The sequence below is a fragment of the Bubalus bubalis genome, chromosome 16 (assembly GCF_019923935.1).
Source record: "Bubalus bubalis isolate 160015118507 breed Murrah chromosome 16, NDDB_SH_1, whole genome shotgun sequence".
Lineage (NCBI taxonomy): Eukaryota > Metazoa > Chordata > Mammalia > Artiodactyla > Bovidae > Bubalus > Bubalus bubalis.
In genome coordinates this window covers 49,091,152-49,114,378 of record NC_059172.1, presented here as the reverse complement: position 1 = coordinate 49,114,378, position 23,227 = coordinate 49,091,152, and the positions used below count along the sequence as shown (strand labels likewise).

The 23,227-nt window shown below is 36.5% G+C and overlaps 1 protein-coding gene across 34 annotated transcripts in view; it reads left to right on the top strand.

Moving 5' to 3' along the window:
- SOX6 (SRY-box transcription factor 6) overlaps positions 1–23,227 on the top strand; it is a 716,878-nt gene that overhangs the window by 491,396 nt on the left and 202,255 nt on the right. For all 34 annotated transcript variants that reach the window (XM_045162970.1, XM_045162964.1, XM_045162959.1 and 31 more), the window contains 2 exons: positions 458–630; positions 3,424–3,492. In XM_045162970.1, the coding sequence (XP_045018905.1) occupies positions 458–630; positions 3,424–3,492 (242 nt within the window). The remainder of the gene's footprint in view (positions 1–457; positions 631–3,423; positions 3,493–23,227) is intronic.

The following is a 23,227-nucleotide window of genomic DNA, read 5'->3' as shown; positions in this document are numbered from 1 at the left end:
ACATTTATTAAGTACCTACTATGTCTTAGATTCTCTGTTAGTCATTGAGGGTAGAGGTGATTATAGAATATTAATACAACCTATAGTTTCTAATCTTTGGTACTAAATAGCATACGTTTCCTAGCTTGACAAGATAGATTTGGATGGAGAGGGAAGGGGAATGTGGTGAAAGGGAGAGAACAGAGTAGTTTCCTCTGTTTTGTTTTGTTTTAAAGAACAAGAGGGAAGAGTGAGTATTTTATTGGCAACAGTCCTTTTTGTTGGCAGGGCAATGACTAACTCTAGTGCTCATTCCATTGCTCTCCATAGAGTTCTTGCACTCACAGTGACCTCCAGTTATTGTCCCAGATTTTTGTGTCTTAGAGTAGTCCCTTTCTAAATCTGCCTACCCATTCACTTCCCTCATTCATTCAGAATTTTCTCAAACTTGTGAGATATCTTTTCACTTCCATTTTAGGTACACCTGAGAGTCTGGCAGAAAAAGAACGGCAGCTCTCTACCATGATTACCCAGCTGATCAGTTTACGGGAGCAGCTCCTGGCAGCACATGATGAACAGAAAAAACTGGCAGCCTCACAAATTGAGAAACAACGGCAACAAATGGACCTTGCTCGCCAACAGCAAGAACAGGTGAGCCCTGCAATAGGAGCTGATGAACTGGAGACGTGGAATGTGCCAAGCTCAGAGAGTAATCACATTGATTGGTTTATTTGTCATAAGCCTTCCTAAAAAAAAGACAAGGAAAGAAAGAAGCCTTCTGGAAATCCAGGGTTGTTGAGAATACTGAGGGGATATGTGGAGGACAAAGAAAGGCAAAATAGCAACTGGTCATAACTGAAATGATAACATTTTCCAGAATATTTGCATTTGATTAATTACTCAGGGATACTTGTTCATGTAGGTATCACATATATCCCCGGTGTAGCTTAACCATGAGTAAATTGTTTCTCTTTGGACTTCTTTTCTCATCCAGTAAAAGAAGATCCTGGCCTAGAAAAACTTTGAGAATCTTTCAACTTACTGGTTCAAGCTAGGGTGACTACATGTCTCATTTTTTCCAGGATAGCTCTGATTAATGTCTGTTTTCCAGAGTAATTATTAATACTCCCCTCTTCCACCTGTGAAAGTTGTCCTGGCTAGGCTGATAAATTATATGGTCACTCTCTTTTAGCATAGGTAAATCATTAAAAACAAATTAACACATGGCTCCTGGAAGAATTTGACTTCATTGATTTAGAAGTGAGAAGGAAGAAAAATAGCAAAGTTTAAGTGTGTATCTTTTAAAAAATAAATCACTTTCCCAAATGTTTTTCCTGTCTCATAAGAGTACATTAATCTAACAACAAGGATCCTATAGAGTAGTCCCTGATGCTTTAGATCAGACAGATCCAAATTAATGTGCAGTTTTTAGGAATCTGACATTATTACTGGAATTATCTTTTCAGTTAACTGTATTTTATAGGGGTATATAGAGCAATATATGCTCTGTTGATTTTAATGAGTTGTGACGTCTGGTATTTTATATGCTTGAATATTTGCCCACATGTAGGAATATGGACTCAGCCCCTAATGGAAAATAACATAAAGGAACACTGTAAAAAATCAGAAGTTAGAATGTCATTTAGCCATCCAGAGATGACACAGTAATTAACTATTGACACTTGTGAATAAGCTAGCACAAATTAATCTTGACACATTTGCAGACGAGTGATATCTTACAGTGAACACTTTGTAATTATATTTCAAAATGAAAATTAAATGACACTTAAAACTAGGTTGTCATGCTCAATGAAGCGAGCATGTAGCTCAACCGATTGGCAAATAAAATTCAGAATTTGAGCCACGTGGTGCTTATGTACCATACTTCACTGTGTCAAACCCATACGTCTAGAGTGGATGATAGTAATTGCACTGTGGTGTTTTGGATGCATTTCTATGCAGCACTTTATCATTTAGGAGGGACCATCAATATTAGATGTCTAGCGGTGTTTCACTGGATTGCTAAGAGGAAATAAATATTCAGAGATCCAGCATGTATACCTAGAGTTGCAGAGTTGTCCATTTCTGATTTGAATGGTGGTAAGCAGAGTGAGCCTTTTCAACCTGATTAAATACTATTTCCATTTTGCTTATGAAGCTTTGGGGAGGAGTGGTCCCGTTTCTGAAACTGCAGTCTATGTTAGGGGCAGCTTTATCATGACTTCTAGTATGAACCAGTCATCACCAGAAACCATTAAGCCATATTTGGGGGCAGACTGCTATTTGTCATCTTCTGCTGAAAGGAATGTAATTTGGGTATTTCCCTCTACTCTAGGCTAAAATATCAAAAAGACTCAGAAAGTATACAGCTGAGGGGCAATTCACACTCATTTCCAACACTGTCCATTTTAGAATGTTTTGGAAATAGAAGAAATAGGGAAGAAATAACTCTTGCCTATAGGCATCATGAAACCAAGTCGTCCTAAGAGCTTTCTGGGCATTTTTTCTCTGGCTTCCTAGGTTGGCAGTGAGTGTGTTCTCACTAAGGGGCATTCCCATGGGTTTCAAGCTCCAGCAGCTCAGATTTTGAGGTAATAAGCAGCCTGACACCTAACTCATGTTTTATAGTAAACACTATTATCCTAAAGAAGTTCTTTGCTCTCCTGAGGGGAAGATTCAGTCTTCAATGGGGCTTGCATTAAGTAGTTAATGTTTTTTTTTATAGACCAGATGACATGTTAAGATGTTGAATTTGTTGGATGAAGCAAGGGAATACAAAACTTATATGTGGATCCTGTACTATAAAACTAACACATTACAGTAAAAAAAGATGTGAATAAATATGAAATTTTGTTTGTTTAAAAAAAAAGCTTTGTATGTTACACATTACATCAGCAAAAAAAAGATAAAAGTTTTTGCTTTTTGCTGTTTTTTTTTCTTTTGACATTCCCTTGACAATATTTGTAAGCATTATCAGTTCTAAAAATCTTTACAGTAGAAAAGGTCTCACCAAAGTAGGCCATATTATAAGTAATAGAAAGTTCTTTCATGTCTTTGCTTATGGATTTTAATTTTTAAATCCAAATTAAGCTCCTCAGAAACATGTAGCCAGAGTTTTCCTGTCTTTACTCTCCAAGGATCAGATTTTGAAACTCCCATTCTTTCCAGATGACCAGTGCAGATATAGATGAACTGCTCACAAATGTAATACAAGGTGGGTAGTTTTCATGTACAGGTCAAGATTTAGGGGTAAGCAGAGAGATGGCACCCATTTGAAATATTTCCCTTCTCTCCAACTTTCTGATTCTGCCTCTCTCATTTTGTGGGAATTCTTTCATATTAGAAGTACAGTAAAACATTCTTGTAATACCAGGAGATGTACCTCAGGTAATGGCAAAGGTGTAAGCATTTCATTTTAACTTAATGAAATTTTATTTCTGATAGATTGCAAGACAACAGCAGCAACTTCTGCAACAGCAGCACAAAATTAATCTCCTGCAACAACAGATCCAGGTCTGTGTATTTATTACTCTCGTCTGATTATACTTAGATACTTTCCTCCTTGAAATGGAATTTAAAATGCTGCAAATGCACCCTTCTCTTTTAAACAGCACCAATAGGGCTTTTATTCAAGGATGTTGTATACAGTTGTATAAGTGGATGTAGGAAATATCGACTTGGTGGAAGCCTAAGCATTCTTTTCTGATGTGATGCATAAGCAGGATAAACCTTACCTTTTTTACCATCTACCATTTGACTAATACAACCTAGTGAAAACGTAATGGTTTCCAAGGTGGCATACTCGTGCAGTTTTATTGCCACAAATTTACTTGTTCTGTATTTTACCGTCTGATAGTATCATGGGTAGAAGCTTAAGTTTATTTGCTTGTTAGGATGTCTGATTGAGCCAACTATGAGAAGAATCTTATGATCTAGGAAAAGGTTGGTAATAATTAATTTGTTCTTTTTAGATATTAACTGCATTTCTGCTAGGTGCTGAAAGGAATATAAAAATTAGTAATTGTCTTCAAGAAGCTTATAGTCTAGAAAGGAAGAAAAACTTGTTCTTGAGTAATTGTAACACAGTTTAGAAATTTCTTTTTCTTTATTCCTTTTTTTTTTTTTTTTTTTTTTGTGGCAGGGTAACACAATTCAGAGATCATAATTACAATGGCCTGAGAAAGAATTCTGGTTTCTGTTATTCCATTAGATATTTGACAGTTAATTCAACTAACAGCTATTTGACATAGATAAGGGAAGTGATCTCCATTTTTGGATATGCGCATAGGTGAGTGTGTGACTTCTAAAAAGCCTTAGAGAAAGCAACTGGTTGTCTGGTGATTAAACCTCAGGCATACTGATCCCAGAGTTACCTGTACCCACCACAGCCTCTGGGTTTCTCTTGGTTGTTGTAGATATTTTCTATACCGGGATATATTATTCAGCCTAGTTGGGGCACTATATTTTGAATTATATTAGTCCTTTCCTTGGGATTAGTATTACACCTTCCTATGTTTTTAAAAATCATTTACATGAAGTTATAACTTATTTCACCTTACCAATGAAAGTCAGTGATTTAGATCTTTGCTTCATTGTGTAGTCACACTTAGTGTTCTGGGCAGTAGTCACTGCATCTAAAATACTGATTTGGTGTCTGAAGAAGTATTTGTAACATAATTTGGCACTTTGTCCATCTTTACTGGGAAGTTTTAACTAGTGTTTGTTGTTGTTTTAATTAGTTTAATTAGTTTTAATTAGTTCTGATTCTGTATTCCATACTCAAGTCTATATGATTCAAAATAATGAATCCAAACATAATAGATAGTATGTCTCTGGCATTTTGGACAGTCAGCTTTTATAATTAAATCTTAGAATAATTTTTTATCCTGATATCTTATGACTCATGCTGAGATCCTTAATTAAATAACTGTCCAGGTGTTCCCTTGCTCTGCCCTTATTAGAATTTCCAGTGTGTCTCCCACTGCTAAGGTCAAGATTTTTAGCCTGTGGCTTCCTACATTTTTCTCTAGATCCCTCTCTAAGAACTTGGTAGGTGTTAAATAACCTGATTGTTTAGAGTACTCTGTTTCTCCTATTTGTAAAGCAGAAATAGGAGAAATTCCCTGAGATGTTTTCATATCAGATCAGATCAGTTGCTCAGTCGTGTCCGACTCTTTGCGACCCCATGAATCGCAGCACGCCAGGCCTCCCTGTCCATCACCAACTCCCGGAGTTCACTGAGACTCACGTCCATCGAATCAGTGATGCCATCCAGCCGTCTCATCCTCTGTCATTCCCCTCTCCTCCTGCCCCCAATCCCTCCCAGCGTCAGAGTCTTTTCCAATGAGTCAACTCTTCGCATGAGGTGGCCAAAGTACTGGAGTTTCATATCAGTTACTTATTATTAATGTTTTTACTACCTCTTTATTACCTACTTCATTATTTGTTTTGAATATATTTCACTTCTTAGTCCAAAGTTGTTTGCATTAACTGATGTCTTAACTGATGTGTGCCTGTGGTACTGAGGATCTCAGATGAATAGCAACAAAATTAGTTCAGGATATCTTTGTGAAATATTATAGGCATTTATTGATTACATATGATTTTATAGTCATAATGACTGTATGAGTTGAAATCTTTTTCAGGAAACTAGAACACAATCTTAAAATATTATTTGTCAGAATGTTCAATTTGAGAAGACAAGAAAATTGGTTTTTCTAGTGTTTTAATAGAAGTTCAGTTGCTTTAAATTTTATACATATTTCTCATTGTTTAAATTTAAAAAAATTGAAGCCTATCAGGCCTTGATCTCAGCAGTATGAACTATAAAAATCATAGACAGATTCAAAATAGTTACATTAATTTTAGAAATATGGGATTCTTTGTAACAAGAATTCATATTTTATTTAAAAAAAAAAAAAGAGGAGGCAATAATCTGTATTACAGTTTAATCTCTCCTGAGCTACTGCTTCACTGCGTATCTTGTCAGTGTTTATCTAATCGAGTATACGACCATTCAAAGAATTTTTCAAATACTGAAAAACATTTACTCCTTACACAAAACATATTCATCTCTGACACAAAGCACGTATTTGATATTCAGAATTTTAGTTATTTTTTTGGAAGGAAAATGGGTTAACTGTATTTTCACATAAGGTTTTTGGCCAGCCATAGGCATGATCAAACTTAAGAGAGAGACTTTTGTTGGACTCATTTTAATTTGAGCAAAATATGAGATTTAAGGAATGCTTCAAACATTTTTCTATCATGAAGAAACATTCTCTCTTTTAAAAGCAAAACAAAACAGAGATTAAAATAAGATAAATACAAAACCTAACCTCTCTTCTAAAACTGAATGAATACAGTGACAATTTGAGATCCGAAGTTTGACCTTTTCCCTTCTTTTAAAATCTTGTATTCTAGAACTTATTTCCTAACAGGGTCAGCAAGATTAAGCCTTGGCAATTGGCCATAGATCCTAAGTATCACGTGATTACATTCAAGATTGTTCTTTACTTCTAGTTCAGAATGCTGACTTCTGAATTAGTGCTTGTTGCTTTGGAATTTGCAAGCTGTAATAAAAAGAAAGGAAAGTGTCTAACCTATTATAACAACCACACACAAACTCGTCTGGGTCTATAATAATGGAAACAAATGAAAACCTGAATGATTTGCACACATTGAAAGGCAGAATTCTTCATTAGCGATAGGAAAAGGCAGGATTAAGATAGTATTATAAAAAGTCCTTGAGCTTATTTTTTTTATTTGCAGTCATTCAAAACGTATTCTGTATATGTAATTAGAAATTATTTCATTTATGTATTTTTTCCTTGAATATAATTTTAATGTAATTTCATCTTGGTGAAGTATAACTAAATTTTTAAAGAGATATACTTTTAAGACTATGTGGACTTCCCAGGTGGCACTAGTGGTAAAGAACCCGCCTGCCAATGCAGGAGACCCAAGAGACATGGTTTTCATTCATGGGTCGGGAAGATCCCCTGGAGGAGGGCATGGCAGCCCGCTTCAGTATTCTTGCCTGGAGAATTTCATGAACAAAGGAGCCTGGCAGACTAGAGTCCATAGGGTCACACAGAGTCAGACACGACTGAAGTGATTTAGCACGCATGCATGGTCTTTAAGCCATGCTGAAATTGTAAAATGAATGATTTTATGAATTAGTGTTTTTATACTTTTGATGAGTCAATTTTTACCATTTAAAAAATCAGGTTAATAACTTTAAATTATTTTTAAAATTCTTTAATATCAACAGATCTTTTAGGAGGCTGTTTGCTTAGTGAATTCCAATCCCTCTGTTTGTGCTTTGGGGAAAATGGTGATTCCTCTAATCTGTTACACAGTAAGTAATTCCCTGGATAAGATCAGATCAGATCAGTTGTTCAGTCGTGTCTGACTCTCTGCAACCCCATGAACCATAGCACGCCAGGCCTCCCTATCCATCACCAACTCCCAGAGTTCACTCAAACTCATGTCCGTCGAGTCGGTGACACCATCCAACCATCTCATCCTCTGTTATCCTCTTCTCCTCCTGCCCTCAATCTTTCCCAGTATCAGGGTCTTTTCAATTGAGTCAGCTCTTTGCATCAGGTGGCCAAAATATTGGAGTTTCAGCTTCAACATGAGTCCTTCTAATGAACACCCAGGACTGATCTCCTTTAGGATGGACTGGTTGGATCTTCCTGTAGTCCAAGGGACTCTCAAGAGTCTTCTCCAACACCACAGTTCAAAAGCATCAATTCTTTGGCACTCAGCTTTCTTTATAGTCCAACTCTCACATCCATACATAACCACTGGAAAAACCATAGCCTTGACTAGACTGACCTTTGTTGACAAAGTAATGTCTCTGCTTTTTAATATGCTGTCTAGGTTGGTCATAACTTTCCTTCCAAGGAGTAAGCATATTTTAATTTCATGGCTTCAATCACCATCTACAGTGATTTTGGAGCCTCCCAAAATAAAGTCAGCCACTGTTTCCACTGTTTCCCCATCTATTTGTCATGAAGTGATGGGACTGGATGCCATGATCTTAGTTTTCTGAATGTTGAGCTTTAAGCCAGCTTTTTCACTCTCTTTCACTTTCATCAAGAGGCTCTTTAGTTCTTCACTTTCTGTCACAAGGGTGGTGTCATCTGCGTATCTGAGGTTATTGATATTTCTCCTGGATAATTCCCTGGATATGAGGCCCAAAAAGTTAGATATTTTTGATATTTCTGGGACAGAAATGCAGCTTTACAGGTGTTCTAATGGTAAAGAACTCACCTGCCAGTGCAGGAGACATGAGACGTAGGTTTGATCCTTGGGCAGGGAAGATCCCCTGGAGGAGAGCATGGCAACCCACTCCAGTATTCTTGCCTGGAGAATCCTATGGACAGAGGAGCCTGGCAGGCTATAGTCCATAGGGTTGCAAAGAGTTGGACATGACTTAAGCAACTTAGCATGGACAGAAATAGCACAGTTTTTATCAAGTTTGTGGAAAGCAAAACTAACAGATCATGGAATATGAATCCTTGAATTTGGGAATATTGCTCTTGCTGTAATTCCAAAGACCAAATAACTGCTTCAGTAATTTCTTTCTCTTTGTCTCCCACATTGCACCATAGTATCTTAGTCAGTCTTTTGAAGCATTTTATTTATGAATTATATTGACTAGTAAACAAAATTCACTTTGAATCCATTGGATATATCAGCACATATTTACAACATTTTAATCAGTCATTAAATATAAGTCTAATCTATGCAAACTAGAAAATATTTTATAACTCTTGATTTCTTGATCCATCCATATATTTATTCATCTAACCTCATTTGACCATGTCATGGTTTTGCAATCTAGAGAAGATATTCTTCATGGACATATCATATTTTTTGGTTTTGATAGAATGTCAGTAGAAACATATTTAATGACAGCATTTTGTTGCTAGAACTTAATCTTTGCAAGAGAATTCACTTTATTAAAACATCTCTAAGAGACACTTCCTTTTTTCAGACCTGAGTGGTGTGATCCATATATTCATGTCTCTTTAGACCTCAGTTTTAGAGTTAATTCAGGTGGCTGCGCTGTGCACTATATAGGCAGTATCCTCTCCTCACACCACTGACCTGTCAGCAGTGGTCTCTTAAGAAGGGACTGGTTGGTTGGGATTTTATTTGGCATTTGGCTTCCTGGGCCAGAGCCAGTGATTCAGTTAATTAATATACATATACCGTTGGGGGTAAAATTGTGAAACTTGAAATCTGTGGTTATTTGTTAATCATTATGATTAATATATGGGCTTCCCAGGTGGTGCTAGTAGTAAAGAATCTGCTTGCCAACGCAGGAGAGATAAAAGACGCAGATTTGATCCCTGGGTTGAGAAGATCCCCTGAAGAAGGAAATAACTGAAGCGTTTCCAGACATGTTTCAGACATGACTGAAGCAACTTAGCCTGATTAATATACAATATTCATTGTCTTTCTGTCACCATTTAATACATGAATTAGATGATGAACTCAGTCCGTGGAAGGCCTGAACTAATGCCATTGCTGCTGCTTTGCAGATACTTTCTCTTATCTGAAAACTTCTCTTTTAAACGCTCTGATTATACATGCTGCTTATTTACACAACCAAGTGTTTGTCTCTCCACTGAAGCGTCATTCTATTCTTTAGGAGTATGTGAGTATTTTTCATACGTAGTGTTTTCTATTTTGATTATAATATATTCATCTGTGCTGTTTGCATATTTTGTGCGTCTGTGTCTTTGTCATGTGGTGGAGTGCCATTAAATTGTGTTCTCCTTTCTTCCTACATAACCAGTAGACGTATTAATATTATGAGTAGAGAGGTGATTGTTCTTAAACCATTAAACAGAATAACTTGAAATGTACTCTCACCTTTTAAGGAGATAAACCTTGCCTCTTGTTTCCTTCAATATGATTAACTACAGGCACTTCAGGTATCTGCTGAGCAGAATAAGGACTACCTTTTTATGTGAAGTAGTTGTCTAAAGATCAGAAATAATTACTTTGTACATTAGCCTTCATGGCCTGCATGACCTGGTTAATTAATTTTTTGCCAGGATAATAATAATAGATATATATTTGAAGATATGCTTCATCATTTAGTATCTAATTGACCTCTAATTTTAAGAGCTGGACCTTGCATTTATTGTCTTTTGGAATTGGCTGAACAGACGGCAGAAAGACTGAGGAAAGTGAGGAACCCTGCAATCTCACGTAGTTCCTCTGTTTTATGTTGTATATGTTGTATCTCTTTGTTAATTGTATTTAGCATTGATAAACAAAAAGCAATTACACTGCTCCTGTTTTGGCTCTAGCAAATAGTCCTTTTTTGGGTGTTATTGATCAGGTAAGGGATCTCCTTTCAACAGCCTCTGAACAGGACTAAATAAACCCATTGCAAGTAACGCGATACTTCTATTAGCATTGTATGTGTATCTGATACTCTCGCAATGAAATGAGAATTCTAAACAAAGCTTAGAAGTCTAGGATTAGCCCCCAGTTTCAGCAAACCCTTAAAATATTTTGTAATTCTATCTTCAATCATGAATTAGCCGGGAAAAACAGACCCTCTCTCCTCTATTTCTCTGCTGTATGCTGTTTTTAATTGCCCATGGGCAGGCTGCTGTGATCTTTGAAAGTTTAAATCCAAGATAAAAATGCAAATCTAATTATTTCTTTTATGTAATCGAATTAACTTTTTAAGTAATGATAGATGCTCTATAGCCCGCTTCTAACATTTTAATAATGAAGTTTCTGAATTATAAAGAATAGGTAAAGCTGCTATAATTCATGAATAGCAATGGCCTTAGATAAAAATATAAATTCTTATTGTGGATTAGAAACTTTGCATGAGTTAATCATGCTACATGGTTAAAGTTGGAGTGGATCTAGAAATAAAAAGAGGTTATACTGAACCAGATTCTTTTAGCTGCTATATAGAATTATTAATCAGCTTGCTACCTATTTTCTTATGGCAAAGATCTCATTCAGCTGACCAGAGCCTGATGGTGAATCTCAGTGCTTTTCATGCACTATCCTTCAGTTTCCTGAACTCTCTCTAGGTGACTCTCCCTTTTGTATCTTATCTACTTCTGCTTATCTCTCAGACTTTACTCCCCAGCTCCTTCTCAAATCAGGGAAAATTCAAGGAAGCCAAAGCCTCTGCTTCTTTGGGATTAAAGAAGAGTGGAGAGTGCATTACCTCTTAAGGAGCAGGAGGGTATGGAGCCCAGTAGGCGGATGATCCAGGTGGTGCCAGCATATGACATTACATAACATTGAATCAGTTCCCCAGGGAAAAAGCAGCTCTTTTCTCTTTTTCCCTTGATCTCTCTGATTACATTGAGGGCTCAGTTTAGTGTTAGTACACTTTAAGCCCTTTTCAGGTTGTGCTAATCTCTCCCTTTGTAGGCGAGAGAGATCATCTTAAGTCTCGGAGCTTTGGGGGACAATAGTGCTTAGAATTAAAGTAAAACTTTTATTTTTATTGTTACATTATCATTTACTTATGACAAGTGATTTTCTATTGAATTTCCTCTTGTTTTTCTATTTGAGGTAGTGCTTTTGAAATAAATGTATTTAAGCAAAAAAAAAGAAGTCAATTTAAATAAAACTGTAAGTAAATAATAATTGGGTACTTGGATATGGCAAAGGTTATAAAGACAGTTCTTTAATGATGGAATTTTAAGACAATATTGCCGGAGCACTACCCTGAGAGATGTCAGATGTCCGGCTTCCTTTCTTCTGCTTTCATAGAATGTTAAACTCGGTCACATGCTCTAGTGGTCCCCATGGCTCTCACTCACTGATCAGGGGTAGGGTGGGCACCTATTCCTATTGTACAACAATATAGTGAGTTTACTGTTAAGCTATACAGAAAAATAACCCTAAGTTTATGTTTTTTTCTACTTTTTTTTGGAATTAAAATGCCTTTTCCTTTTATGAAGCACAGGTCATAGTAGATAGGGTGTGCTTCATTTCTTTGTTTTCCAGTAATTTTAGTTGGTAAAATAAAAAGTTCCCAAATATATGTTAAGTTCCCACTTCTGTTTTTCTTTGAAATTTCTTTGGAACTCTTTCTCTAGTGCAAATCCTTTACTGTATACAAGGGAGCTCAGGCATAGACAACTCGTCCAGGCTTAAAACGCTACAAGTTGTCAGAGCCATGAGTGGAAGCCAACTGTCTTTGACTTCTAGACTAGTGCTATTTCCAACATTCCAGGTTGTATCTCAATTTGCCCTTTTTGTGATATGAAAATCTTAGTGCACTTGAGTTTCCCAGTTTGTAAACTGTGGATAATAATACCTAACATATAAAATCTCATTACACTCTCTTTATCCTTAAATAGAAAAAAAAAAAAAAAAGAAGAAGATTGGCCATTAGAATCAGTTTATCTCAGAACTAGTACAACTCTGGCTGCATCCTCACAAAGAAAGAGATAAAAAGAACAAAATTGGAATCTTTTTGTAACATGGTATGAAATATATTTATGGCTGAGTGATTCTTTTGGTGCGTGCATGCTAAGTTGCTTCAGTCATGTCCAACTCTGTGCAGTGCTATGGACTGTAGCCCGCCAGGCTTCTCTGTCCATGGGATTCTCCAGGCAAGAACACTGGAGTGGGTTGCCATGCCCTCCTCCAGGGGATCTTCCTGACCCAAGGATCAAACCCAAATCTCTTAAGTCTCTTGCATTAGCAGGCAGGTTTGTGTCTCAGCTGGTAAAGAATCCGTCTGCAATGTGGGAGACCTGGGTTCGATCCATGGGTTGGGAAGATGCCCTGGAGAAGGGAAAGGCTACCCACTCCAGTATTCTGGCCTGGAGAATTCTGTGGACTGTATAGTCCGTGGACGACTGAGCAACTTTCACTTCACTTCACTTCACTTCTTTACCACTAGCACCACCTGGGAAGCCCAATTCTTTTTTTTTTTATTTTAAAAATTGATTTAATTGACATTTAATTGAGCTACAATGTTGTCTTAGCTTCTTTTTTTTTCTTTTTTTATTCATATGTATTTAATATAAATTTATTTATTTTAATTGGAGGCTAATTACTTTACTATATTGTATTGGTTTTGCCATACATCAACATGAATCCACCACGGGTGTACACGTGTTCCCCATCCTGAACCCCCCTCCCACCTCCCTCCCCATACCATCCCTCTGGGTCATCCCAGTCCACCAGCCCCGAGCATCCTGTATCATGCATTGAACCTGGACTGGCGATTTGTTTCACATATGATATTATACATGTTTCAATGCCATTCTCCCAAATCATCCCACCCTTGCCAATTCTTTTGGTATTTAAATATAAATGTCGTAGTTAATGATACTGTTGAGTTGGCAAAAAAATTCTATGGATCCAAATGCATTTTTGGCTGACCCAATACTTTCTAGGGGCTTAAAAGTGATAGGTCTCTATGGTGAGGCTCAGTCACCTTTAATGTTAGTACTTGTTTTTATAGCAATCTTCTGGAGTGTTGAAAGTGAGCAGTGAGTGACAGTGGTTTAAAATTATTTTTTCTGTGAAATTGGTTAATTTGATATATATGAAGAATGTTTGAATCTGAGTACTTTTAAGCTGGATTTGTACATATAAATAGAAGGTATAAAGAATAAAATGCATTGCTTCAGAGTGTATGTAATCTAGAACCAGCACAAGTATCAGGGACAAATAAATCAAGATTTAAATTCCAGTTCTACTATTTATTAGTTCTGTAACATGTTTTGCTACTTACTAGCTATAACAAAAGTTACTTCATGTCTCTGAGCATGTGTTTCCTAATTCCTAAAAAGATGAATAATGATAGTACCTTACTAGCTGTGGGATTGGAGAAGGCAATGGCAACCCACTCCAGTACTCTTGCCTGGAAAATCCCATGGACGGAGGAGCCTGGTAGGCTGCAGTCCATGGGGTCGCAAAGAGTCGGACACGACTGAGCGACTTCACTTTCACTTTCATGCATTGGAGAAGGAAATGGCAACCCACTCCAGTGTTCTTGCCTGGAGAATCCCAGGGATGGGGGAGCCTGGTGGGCTGCTGTCTTTGGGATCGCACAGAGTTGGACATGACTGAAGTGACTTAGCAGCAGCAGCAGCTGTGGGATTAGAGATCATTAAAAAAAACTCTCCTGAGTGCTCAATGCATTTTATCTATCACTATCATCATTGTTGTATGAGCTACAGGAATAATTTCAGGGTCCCTAACAGTGAAACACGCATGTACATATTTTGTGACTACATAAATATGCATATTTAGAACCCACAAATTAGTGATGTGAATATAGGATAATCAATGTGCAAGCACCGTAATCAATTAGTATCACCAGGGCAGTCTCGAGCATAAGAAAGGACAAAAATTTTCTCTGACTGCCAAATGAGAACTATTTTAATTGTCAGTAAGAGGAGACTAAGGTTTATCAGGTACTCAAAAATGGTTGACCAAAAATTAGGTAGAACTGCCTGGAGAGTGTCTAAAAAGGAATGTGGCATTTTATTCTAGAAATTAGAGTCAAATTCTTACTTTTCACACTAAAATGGGCTTTTCTATTAGATCAGTAGTGCTTGTGGGATAGTAAATGAACCTTTTCAATTTATTTTATAGCTTTTTTTTTCTTAATAGACAGATGAAGTTAGTGATGTAGCAGCACAAAATGCGAAAGTCCTGCTTGTTTAAAATAAAGTTGTTCATATAAATCTTATGTATGCCATCTCCTGTAAGTCAAGCATTTGCCCAGCTTTTGTGAATTATGTCTGTACTTAGAATTTAAGAAGTTAAACAGTATGCATACCAGACTTGAGAGATGGGAAATAAAAATTGATATACTGTGTGACACTTGATATACCACAGAGAAATATCTTTTAAATTTTAAAGGATATACTGACATAACCATTTTTAATTCACATAAGGTAACTCCCACTCAAAGTTTTTAATGTTAGAGTCAGATATTTTTACTTGTTCAAAACAAAAGAAAATAAACGATGCAAAAGATGTAATGTCTCAGTGTGAGACACTGCATTCATTTTAGCTGCCACCCAATCTATTAAGAAAATGTTAAAGTTGTAGCATTAAACAATGAAAGTTAAGGAATTCACAAATCAGAATAAAGAGTAAAGTTCATCCCCAGTCAGGTCATAGTCATGACTTTTGTTAAATATTTTTCAGTGGAAGATTTTTATCTTAAAGTGTCTACAGATGAGTTTCTACAGTGGCTGAGATTAGTGCAGCTGGAAAGAGCTCTCAGCTAGGCTGGCTCTGCTGCTTGAACATGTTGATGAGGTGAACATACTGTCTTAAAAAACTCTAACAGGCCATGCTTGTTCCAATGCTGCAAATCATTCATTTCCCAGCCTCGCAAATGTTGGTTCTTCCTTATTCATCCTTTAGTTGTATTATTAACAGGAAAAGAGGGGAAAACCCCAAGAAAACTGATTTTACTTTTGATTCTCTAATAACTTTTGTTCCCTTTCAAAAGTTGTGATGATGTCAAGAACCAGTTTCCCAAACAGAAAAGCGTTAACTTTTGTATTGTTATTTAATAAATGATGTAAGTCTTAGTATGGCATTTTTAAAGCTGGATTTGGCAGAAGTCTTTTGTTAATTTATATATAGTTAAATACAGGGCACTTTAGGATTAATGTCACTGAATGGTGTCTAAGAAGGCAATAAGAGGACTGAAACTTCTGGGAAAAGAAGGATTTCTAGCTGCTGGTTCAGGTATTTGTTTGTTTTAAAGGACCCTGTCCCACCCTCTGTGGCTGTCAGTCTCTTCTTCCTCCAGACTTGCATTTCATTGAAAATTGTGAACGTTATGATGTTGTTATTCAGTCATTCAGTAGTGTCTGACTCTCTACAACCCCTTAGACTGCAGCACTCCAGGTTCCTCTGTCCTCCACTGTCTCCTGGATTTTGCTCAAACTATGTCCATTGAGTCAGTGATGCTATCTAACTATCTCATACTCTGCCTTCTCTTTCTCCTTTTGTCTTCAGTCTTTCCCAGCATCAGGGTCTTTTCCAGTGAATCAGCTCTTCACATCAGGTGGCTAAACTATTGGAGCTTGACCATCAGTCTTTCCAATGAATATTCAGGGTTGATTTTCTTTAGGATTGACTAGTTTGATTGCCTTGCAACCAAGGAACTCTCTTGGAGTCTTCTCCAGAACCACAGTTTGAAAGCATCAATTCTTCAGTGCTCAGCCTTCTTTATGGTCCAACTTGCAAATCCATACATGACTACTAGAAAAAAAATAGCTTTGACTATAAGGATCTTTACTGGCAAAGTGACATGTCTGTTTTTTATTAATATGCTGTCTAGGTTTGTCATAGCTTTCCATCCAAGGAGCAAGCATCTTTTAATTTCATGGCTGCAGTCACCATCTGCAGTGATTTGGGGACCCAAGAAAATAAAGCCTGTCACTATTTCCATTGTTTCTCCACCTATTTGCCATGAAGTGATGGAACGAGATGCCATGATCTTTGTTTTTTGAATGTTGAGTTTTAAGCCAGCTTTTTTACTCTCCTCTTTCACTTTCATCAAGAGGCTCTTTAGTTTCTCTTCACTTTCTGCCATAAGGGTGGTATCATCTGCCTGTCTAAGGTTATTGATATTTCTCCTGGAAATCTTGATTCCAGCTTGTGAGTCATCCAACCATGGCATTTCACATGATCTACTCTGCATAGAACTTAAATAAGCAGGGTGACAATATACAGCCTTGTCTTACTCCTTCCCTAATCTTGAACCAGTCAGTATATCCATGTCCAATTCAACCTGTTGCTTCTTGACCCATGCACAGGTTTCTCAGGAAACAGGTAAGGTGATCTGGTTATGATAGCTTCTAGATAAGCAGCTTAGTATCTGGAAGCTGGAGTTTGAAGGAATCAACATGGTTATAGTGGTAGAAGAATGAGCTTAGATGCAGAAGGTGATGGAGAAGAAGAAAGCGCACATGAGGTGGAAGCTATTACCTTCCTTAGTGATGAATAACAGAGGTTCAAGGAAAAGAAGACCTAGTTCCAAGTTTCCTCTCCACTGTATTCTGTGTAATTCTTTGCAATGCTTTGTGCAGACTCAAATTTCTAAATTTTGTGTTTGAAGATTAGATGGAGAGGAGAAACTGTTAGATGACCTGATATTTGTCTTTGGAAAAGTAGAGAGGAGCATGCAAAAGTGAAATATTGGGTTCTAGCTGGAGGATAGTCTTAGACGATCAGTTAGACCAGTGATAGAGCAAACATATAGTCTACTCCTGGAGGAGTTCCAGCTTGTGGCTGGAATATGTGTAATGGAAGGGTGGACACCCGGGCAAATGAAAATGAAGTTGTGCTTTTGAAATTGGCCTCCACACAACAGCTGTTTTTCTGTTAAGATTATCTGGTTTCATTCTATTGTGTACTGTCACGTATGCTGGTCTCTGACAGGGCCCTTTCATGGATTCCATTTTAAGGTGCATTCCATACCCTATGTTCAGGTCCACAGCTCCCATATCAATACAGTATCTTTCATTCTCAATAAGATACAGTATCTTTCATTCTCAACAATTCCTTGGCTATGGAAAGCCAGATTGGTGATATACAGTATACCTCAAGTCATTAAGATTACAAAGGCAAATGACTTGTGTAGCAGAAGTATAAACTATTTTATTGTTTTAGGTTAGTTTAATTTTTTTTCTAACATATTGCTTTTGTATAAGAAAATCAGTTTAAAAATGTAAATATACATTGAAAGACCCTTGTTTTCAATATTAGGAAAATTATTAAATTTATTATGGTATGTTCATGTGATCAGCTGTTATAGACTATTAATAATGATACTGACAAGTAATTTTTAATGATTTAGGATAATGCTTTCAGCATAACATTAGATGGTAGAAAAAACCCTAGAACATAATAATCTAAATACAGTACAATCTTGGCTACATAAAAATAGACATTTTAAAAAAGATTGCAAAAGGATACATTGCTTTTATAATTAACTTTATTATTATTTTACTTTAAAAATACAGGTAACAGAAAAGGGGGAGATATCTATCCTTTGTGATCACCTCAGTAGATTGTGTTCACCAAATAGATAATCAAGTCTTACAACTTGACTGTTAGAACGTTTCTGGTTTCTTTCATAGAGCGCTCAGTTAATCAAAAAAAACAACCAGGTATCTATATAGCTGAAAAAAAATACACAAATATAGATCTTCCCAGTGCTTTCAGGCTATTTTACTGTCTTTGCCTCTATGCCTGCTCCATCTCTTGCTAATTTTCCCAACTTTGCCTATGTCACTGAATTAATTCCATAGATTTGTTTGTTCCCTATAGCTCAGATAGGCCACGATTTCAAGTCTAGGGAAAGAGAAGATGTGGAGATAATTATTGATCTACTCTCACCGAAACTTTTTCTTCTCCCTTCTGTTGAAGACACAGTCCCTGCTGAGAAACAGAGTAGGATTAGGGAAGTATAGAATGGCAGAAAGAAGCACAGGCTTGGCCTCAGGATGGCCACCCCTAGTCTTTGGTCTGCTTGTAATGACTACCTCTGGCAAACTACTCTTCTACATCGATTCTCATTTCCATACATTTAGGATAAGGATCATTGCAAAAATTATTCCTAAAATTCTTCGTGACTCTGACCTCCTGTGATTCTAGATAGTGGAAATTAACTCTGGTTCTTAGAACGTGGCAAGCAGTAGGTAGTCTCTGCTGCAAAGCTTTCAGGAAAATGTCAGGTTTGGCCAGAGCATAAGCCATGTCCACTTAGGAATGTTTGCATTTTAAACCATTGAAAGGTTTTGAATTATGAGGTCAAATTCATGTTTCCTTTGTGGAGTTTTGTGATGGCTTGTAATTCCTGCCACATGAAATAATGGCTAAGGGGGATTTTTAGAGAAACACATTTAGGAAGAGGGCCTGTAAATGCCTGCTTTCAGGCCACACCAAACACATTTCTGCAGCCAATGACAAACTCCTGGCATTAGAGTTGTATAATGGAAAGGGTGACACAAACTTAATTTTAGTGTTGCAAGTGAAATATTATAATTTTAGGGAAAAAAATCCTTATAGCTTTGCTAACGTATTAATTGCAGGAAATTACAGCATATCCGAGAGAAGTATTATGTCAGTGGCATGTATAGCATATAACACCTTTTCCTAGTCTCTCTTGTTTGTACCCCAAGTGTTGCGTTTTCATTTGAAAGGAGATGTGTTAAGTAGTTAGAACTTTGTCTAACTGTGGGGGTGGTGCCCAGTGTGGCTGACTGTCTGAAAACAATTAAGCTGTGAAGGGGAGACTTCTTGGTTATGCTTCCTGGGAGTGGGTTTACTGCTTGAAGCATAATGTTGATGTGGCTATTCTTTTGGCCATTTCCTCATTTCTGGCTTGTTAGGTTTTATCTCCCAGTCCCAATAAATTTTCCAACTACAATTTAGTCATTGGGTTGCAAGATAAAGAATGAGAGAATTTCATTTCTGATGTGTGGTAGTTTAATATGGTTTTCTGATTTCCTCCCATTTTGTTTGAAGTAAATAGGGTAATTACTCACTAAAATTCTAATATCTTTCAGGGCTTTAGGGATGAATCTAAAACAGAACCATATAATGTTTTATTTAAGCAAATCCATGTTCTTATTAGGCAGTTCACCTTAATGTCATTTTTTATAAATAAACTTTGTTTTATTTTTTTCAAGGGTTATTTAATTAATTTTGTTGTACTACCATAGTCTGACATCTGCATCTGCTAAGGCCTGCAGGATGTGATTTGCGGTTTAAAAATGAAAATAATTTATTATTTTAAAAATGATAAATCATTCAGGAATGATACATAAATATGAATGTAAAAGCATCTGATGCACTTCTATTTCTCTCTTTTTTTCTTTTATACTAAAGCATATGTACAGTTTATCTGTTTTTGCACAGAGCACTTATGACAGTTGTACATTTGATTAATATCTAACTGGATATGAGTGAAGCCTATTCTGGAGTAACTACTGCCGTGCCAGCTTCTTGAACTGTTTATGGTCTCCATTAATTGCAGGGCTTTACCATATAACCATTGTGTAGATCTGGTTTTACTTATCAAATCCAGATCTGCTTTTTCTCCCCCTGTGGATCAGGGTGAAGTTCCTTGTGCTACCAGCTTCTTCTTATTTGGGGTTTCATAGCATGTTGGGAATTGAAGCTGTCAGCCCTAGAACTCCCAGTGTTTCTGTGGAAAGATTAACATTGCTAGAGCAAATCTTTGGTAAGTTTGCTCTACATGCAACATAGTCAGGTTAAACAATCGTTTTACTTTTTAGTTAAGTAATTATTTTATTAATATGGACTGATACTCATTTTGTCCGCAGCCTTTTGCCCTATTTTGGATGAGCCAAACTGGAAGGCTTTTAAAGTCTTGTCTTTGGTCTTTCACCGTAGACTCCATATTTTCCCTCAGCGGGAGGAGTAGGTGAGAGAATGAGGTGAGGGACAATACAGAGAAGATTTCTGTGAAAAAGTTAACATTGTCTTTTCTCCTTAAGAAAGCTTGAAGATTATATTTTCTTTGGAAATGAGATTGTATGAGGGAGTATTTTGGTTTGGTTTATAAAAAGACTGTTTCACTTTCCCAGTAAAAAGGGCTGGCTGTTCAGTAGCAGTCTTAATCTCCACCCTGAAAGAACTCATGTTGGCTGTGTGTTTGTGAAGGGACAAAATATATTGAGTTTAAATAGAAGAGCAAGTCCGTCCCATTCTGGTCCTTAACAGTTTCATTCTTGCCAGACCTAGCTCCTGAATCTGGGTTGAAAAGCAACTGGGTGATGCGCTGGTAATTCATAAAATGGGTGTTCTAATTATTAACTGTAAAATGAAGCAAAGATATCTGGGAAAAAATCTAAGGAGACAATGCCTCTTCATTTATGCTGACAGTGTTTGGGAACATTCTCATTACCTTTTTGGCCAAGAAAGTCTTAACTACATTCTGAAAAAAAAATTAAAAGAAGACTTTACTTTTTTTAAAATTTAACTAACTAGCTGTGAAGTTGTATAAGAGAAAACACTTTGAAAAATGGTCAGCGCGCTCGTGTTTTAAGCACAGCAGATGAAATGATTTATTGGGTTTTATACACATTCTATATAAAGGGTAAGCATTGCTAACAGAATGAGTGGCAGCCTCTGGGAGCTGAACGGGCCCCAGGGACTAGTCTTTGTTCCTCTGGTCTTGACAGGCATGTGTCTCTGTTAAATGAGAGCTTAATTTCTCTCATATGTGAACAATTTTCAAGCCCAACAAAGGCAGCCAGGACTGGAGCTATTTAAAAGAACCAGCTCAGGAGGAAGCATTCTTGAAGAAAGGGGATGCTAAAAGGCTAATTACTCACCATGGCTTAGCAACTATTTTATTTTTTCCCTAAGCAAGGTTTATTAACATGGATATACCACTTAAAAAAATAAATAAACACACTTTAAATTACAAATTATATTTTTATTCTTTGTGAAGTAGCCATTTACTGATCTCTGCTCATTGAAAAGAGGTGCCCCCATCAGCAGTGGTGTATATCATGGAATATTAATTCAATAGAGGGGGAGGGGAGAGGCTAATATACTTTGGATCCTTTTTCTCTCAAGTGGAAGGAATTTAAACTATTTTCTAAGCAGCATCCTTGGCAACACTGTAAACCTTTTCTTTAGACAATAATTGCTTAAAATGTGGAGGGGATCTTTATTTTGACATTTTCTGTGGATGTTTCAAACTATGATTAGTTTGCCTCAATTTCTGGACTCTGGTATCTGGGGAAAAAAATCCATATTGATAAACAGGCATATATAGGAGGTTACAGATGTATCTATACTTAGACCTTCCATATTTTCTTAAAGAGGTTTTGTAAACTGGATCATTTCCTGGTTTGGAATTGTATTCGAGTCCTCATTGGCCCTTTATCTTAATTTTTGACCACTGATCTTTAAATTTCTGTACTTTTCCTCTCAAGCTTGGTATCTTTTTCAGTTGGTAATGATCTATAAATAAACATTTAAATGTATTTATGTGGCAACTGTTTTATAATGTTTTATAAAGGTGAAAGTACTTAAACACAAATTATAATCACCTTCTTATTTATCTATTTTGTATGTTTTTAAAATAAGACACACCAATTATTCAAGTTGTTTACAAAAAAAGAGTTTAGAAATGTGAGGTGAACTTACATCCAATGAAAACACTAACTTGAATATTGAGACCCTTTGGCCAGATTTGCCTTGTGAGTTATTTTAGAACTAAAAAAGTGACCTAGATTTTCTTGATGATCACCAATAATTTGCTGAATGACCTTTGGCAAATCAGTTAATCCCTGGAGCCCCAAATGCCTTATCTGTAAACGAAGGTTTTTCCCAACTCCAAACTTCTATGTTTCAATAATAATGTAAAAGTGGACCTCTGAAATAAAAAATGACATGGTTGCAGAATATCTACAATAAAGTTATTTTAAAATATACCCCTAACGACATTATTAGAAATCTGCATTTTGAATTTTTAATATAGGAAAATCCTCAAATATGGTACCTTTGCTGGCACAAAGTCAGGCATACAACATTATCATTCCACAGAAGCAGCTTTCTGCCATACATGACAGACACAGCAGAAAAGGTGAGAAAACTGTTGATTTTATTTGTAATGATGGATAGCTGACAGACAAGTCTTTTGATTGTATTTGATTATCAAAGTGGCTTTCATGAGTGAATCAGAATTTTCATGTCATTGTGGTTGTACTTGAACAAGCATAGTTTCCACCTGCATGGTTGTTTCTGCTGGTGTAGAGATAACTCCTGAAAGTGTCTGAGCCCTGTGTACAGCTATCATGGTTTAACTCTCAAGGAGATTGGGGTGGTTTATTCACTTGGAGTGTGAAATGGTGACTATGTGACTTAGAGAAGAAAAAAGTAAAAGCCATTTCCTCCAAGGTACTTTTCCTTAGCATCTTTCGTTGCTACCCAGAAGTATGTAGTGTGCTTTCCACAAGAAGCCGTGTTGTAGTAGAAGTAGCACATACCAAACCACTTAAACTAATGACTAACCCTCTTCGTTCCAGATTTGGAGTGTATTTGAATATGAAAAAGAGTAGGATCTTCAGAAATGAGCATCAAAGAAAATTTTAGGCTCCTTATTTCTGACATGAATTAATTAGATTAAATTTTCTTTCCCTTTTTTGTTTACAATGTTTATCCAAAATGAATAATCAGTATCATTTTTACGTAAATCTGCTTCTCTTTT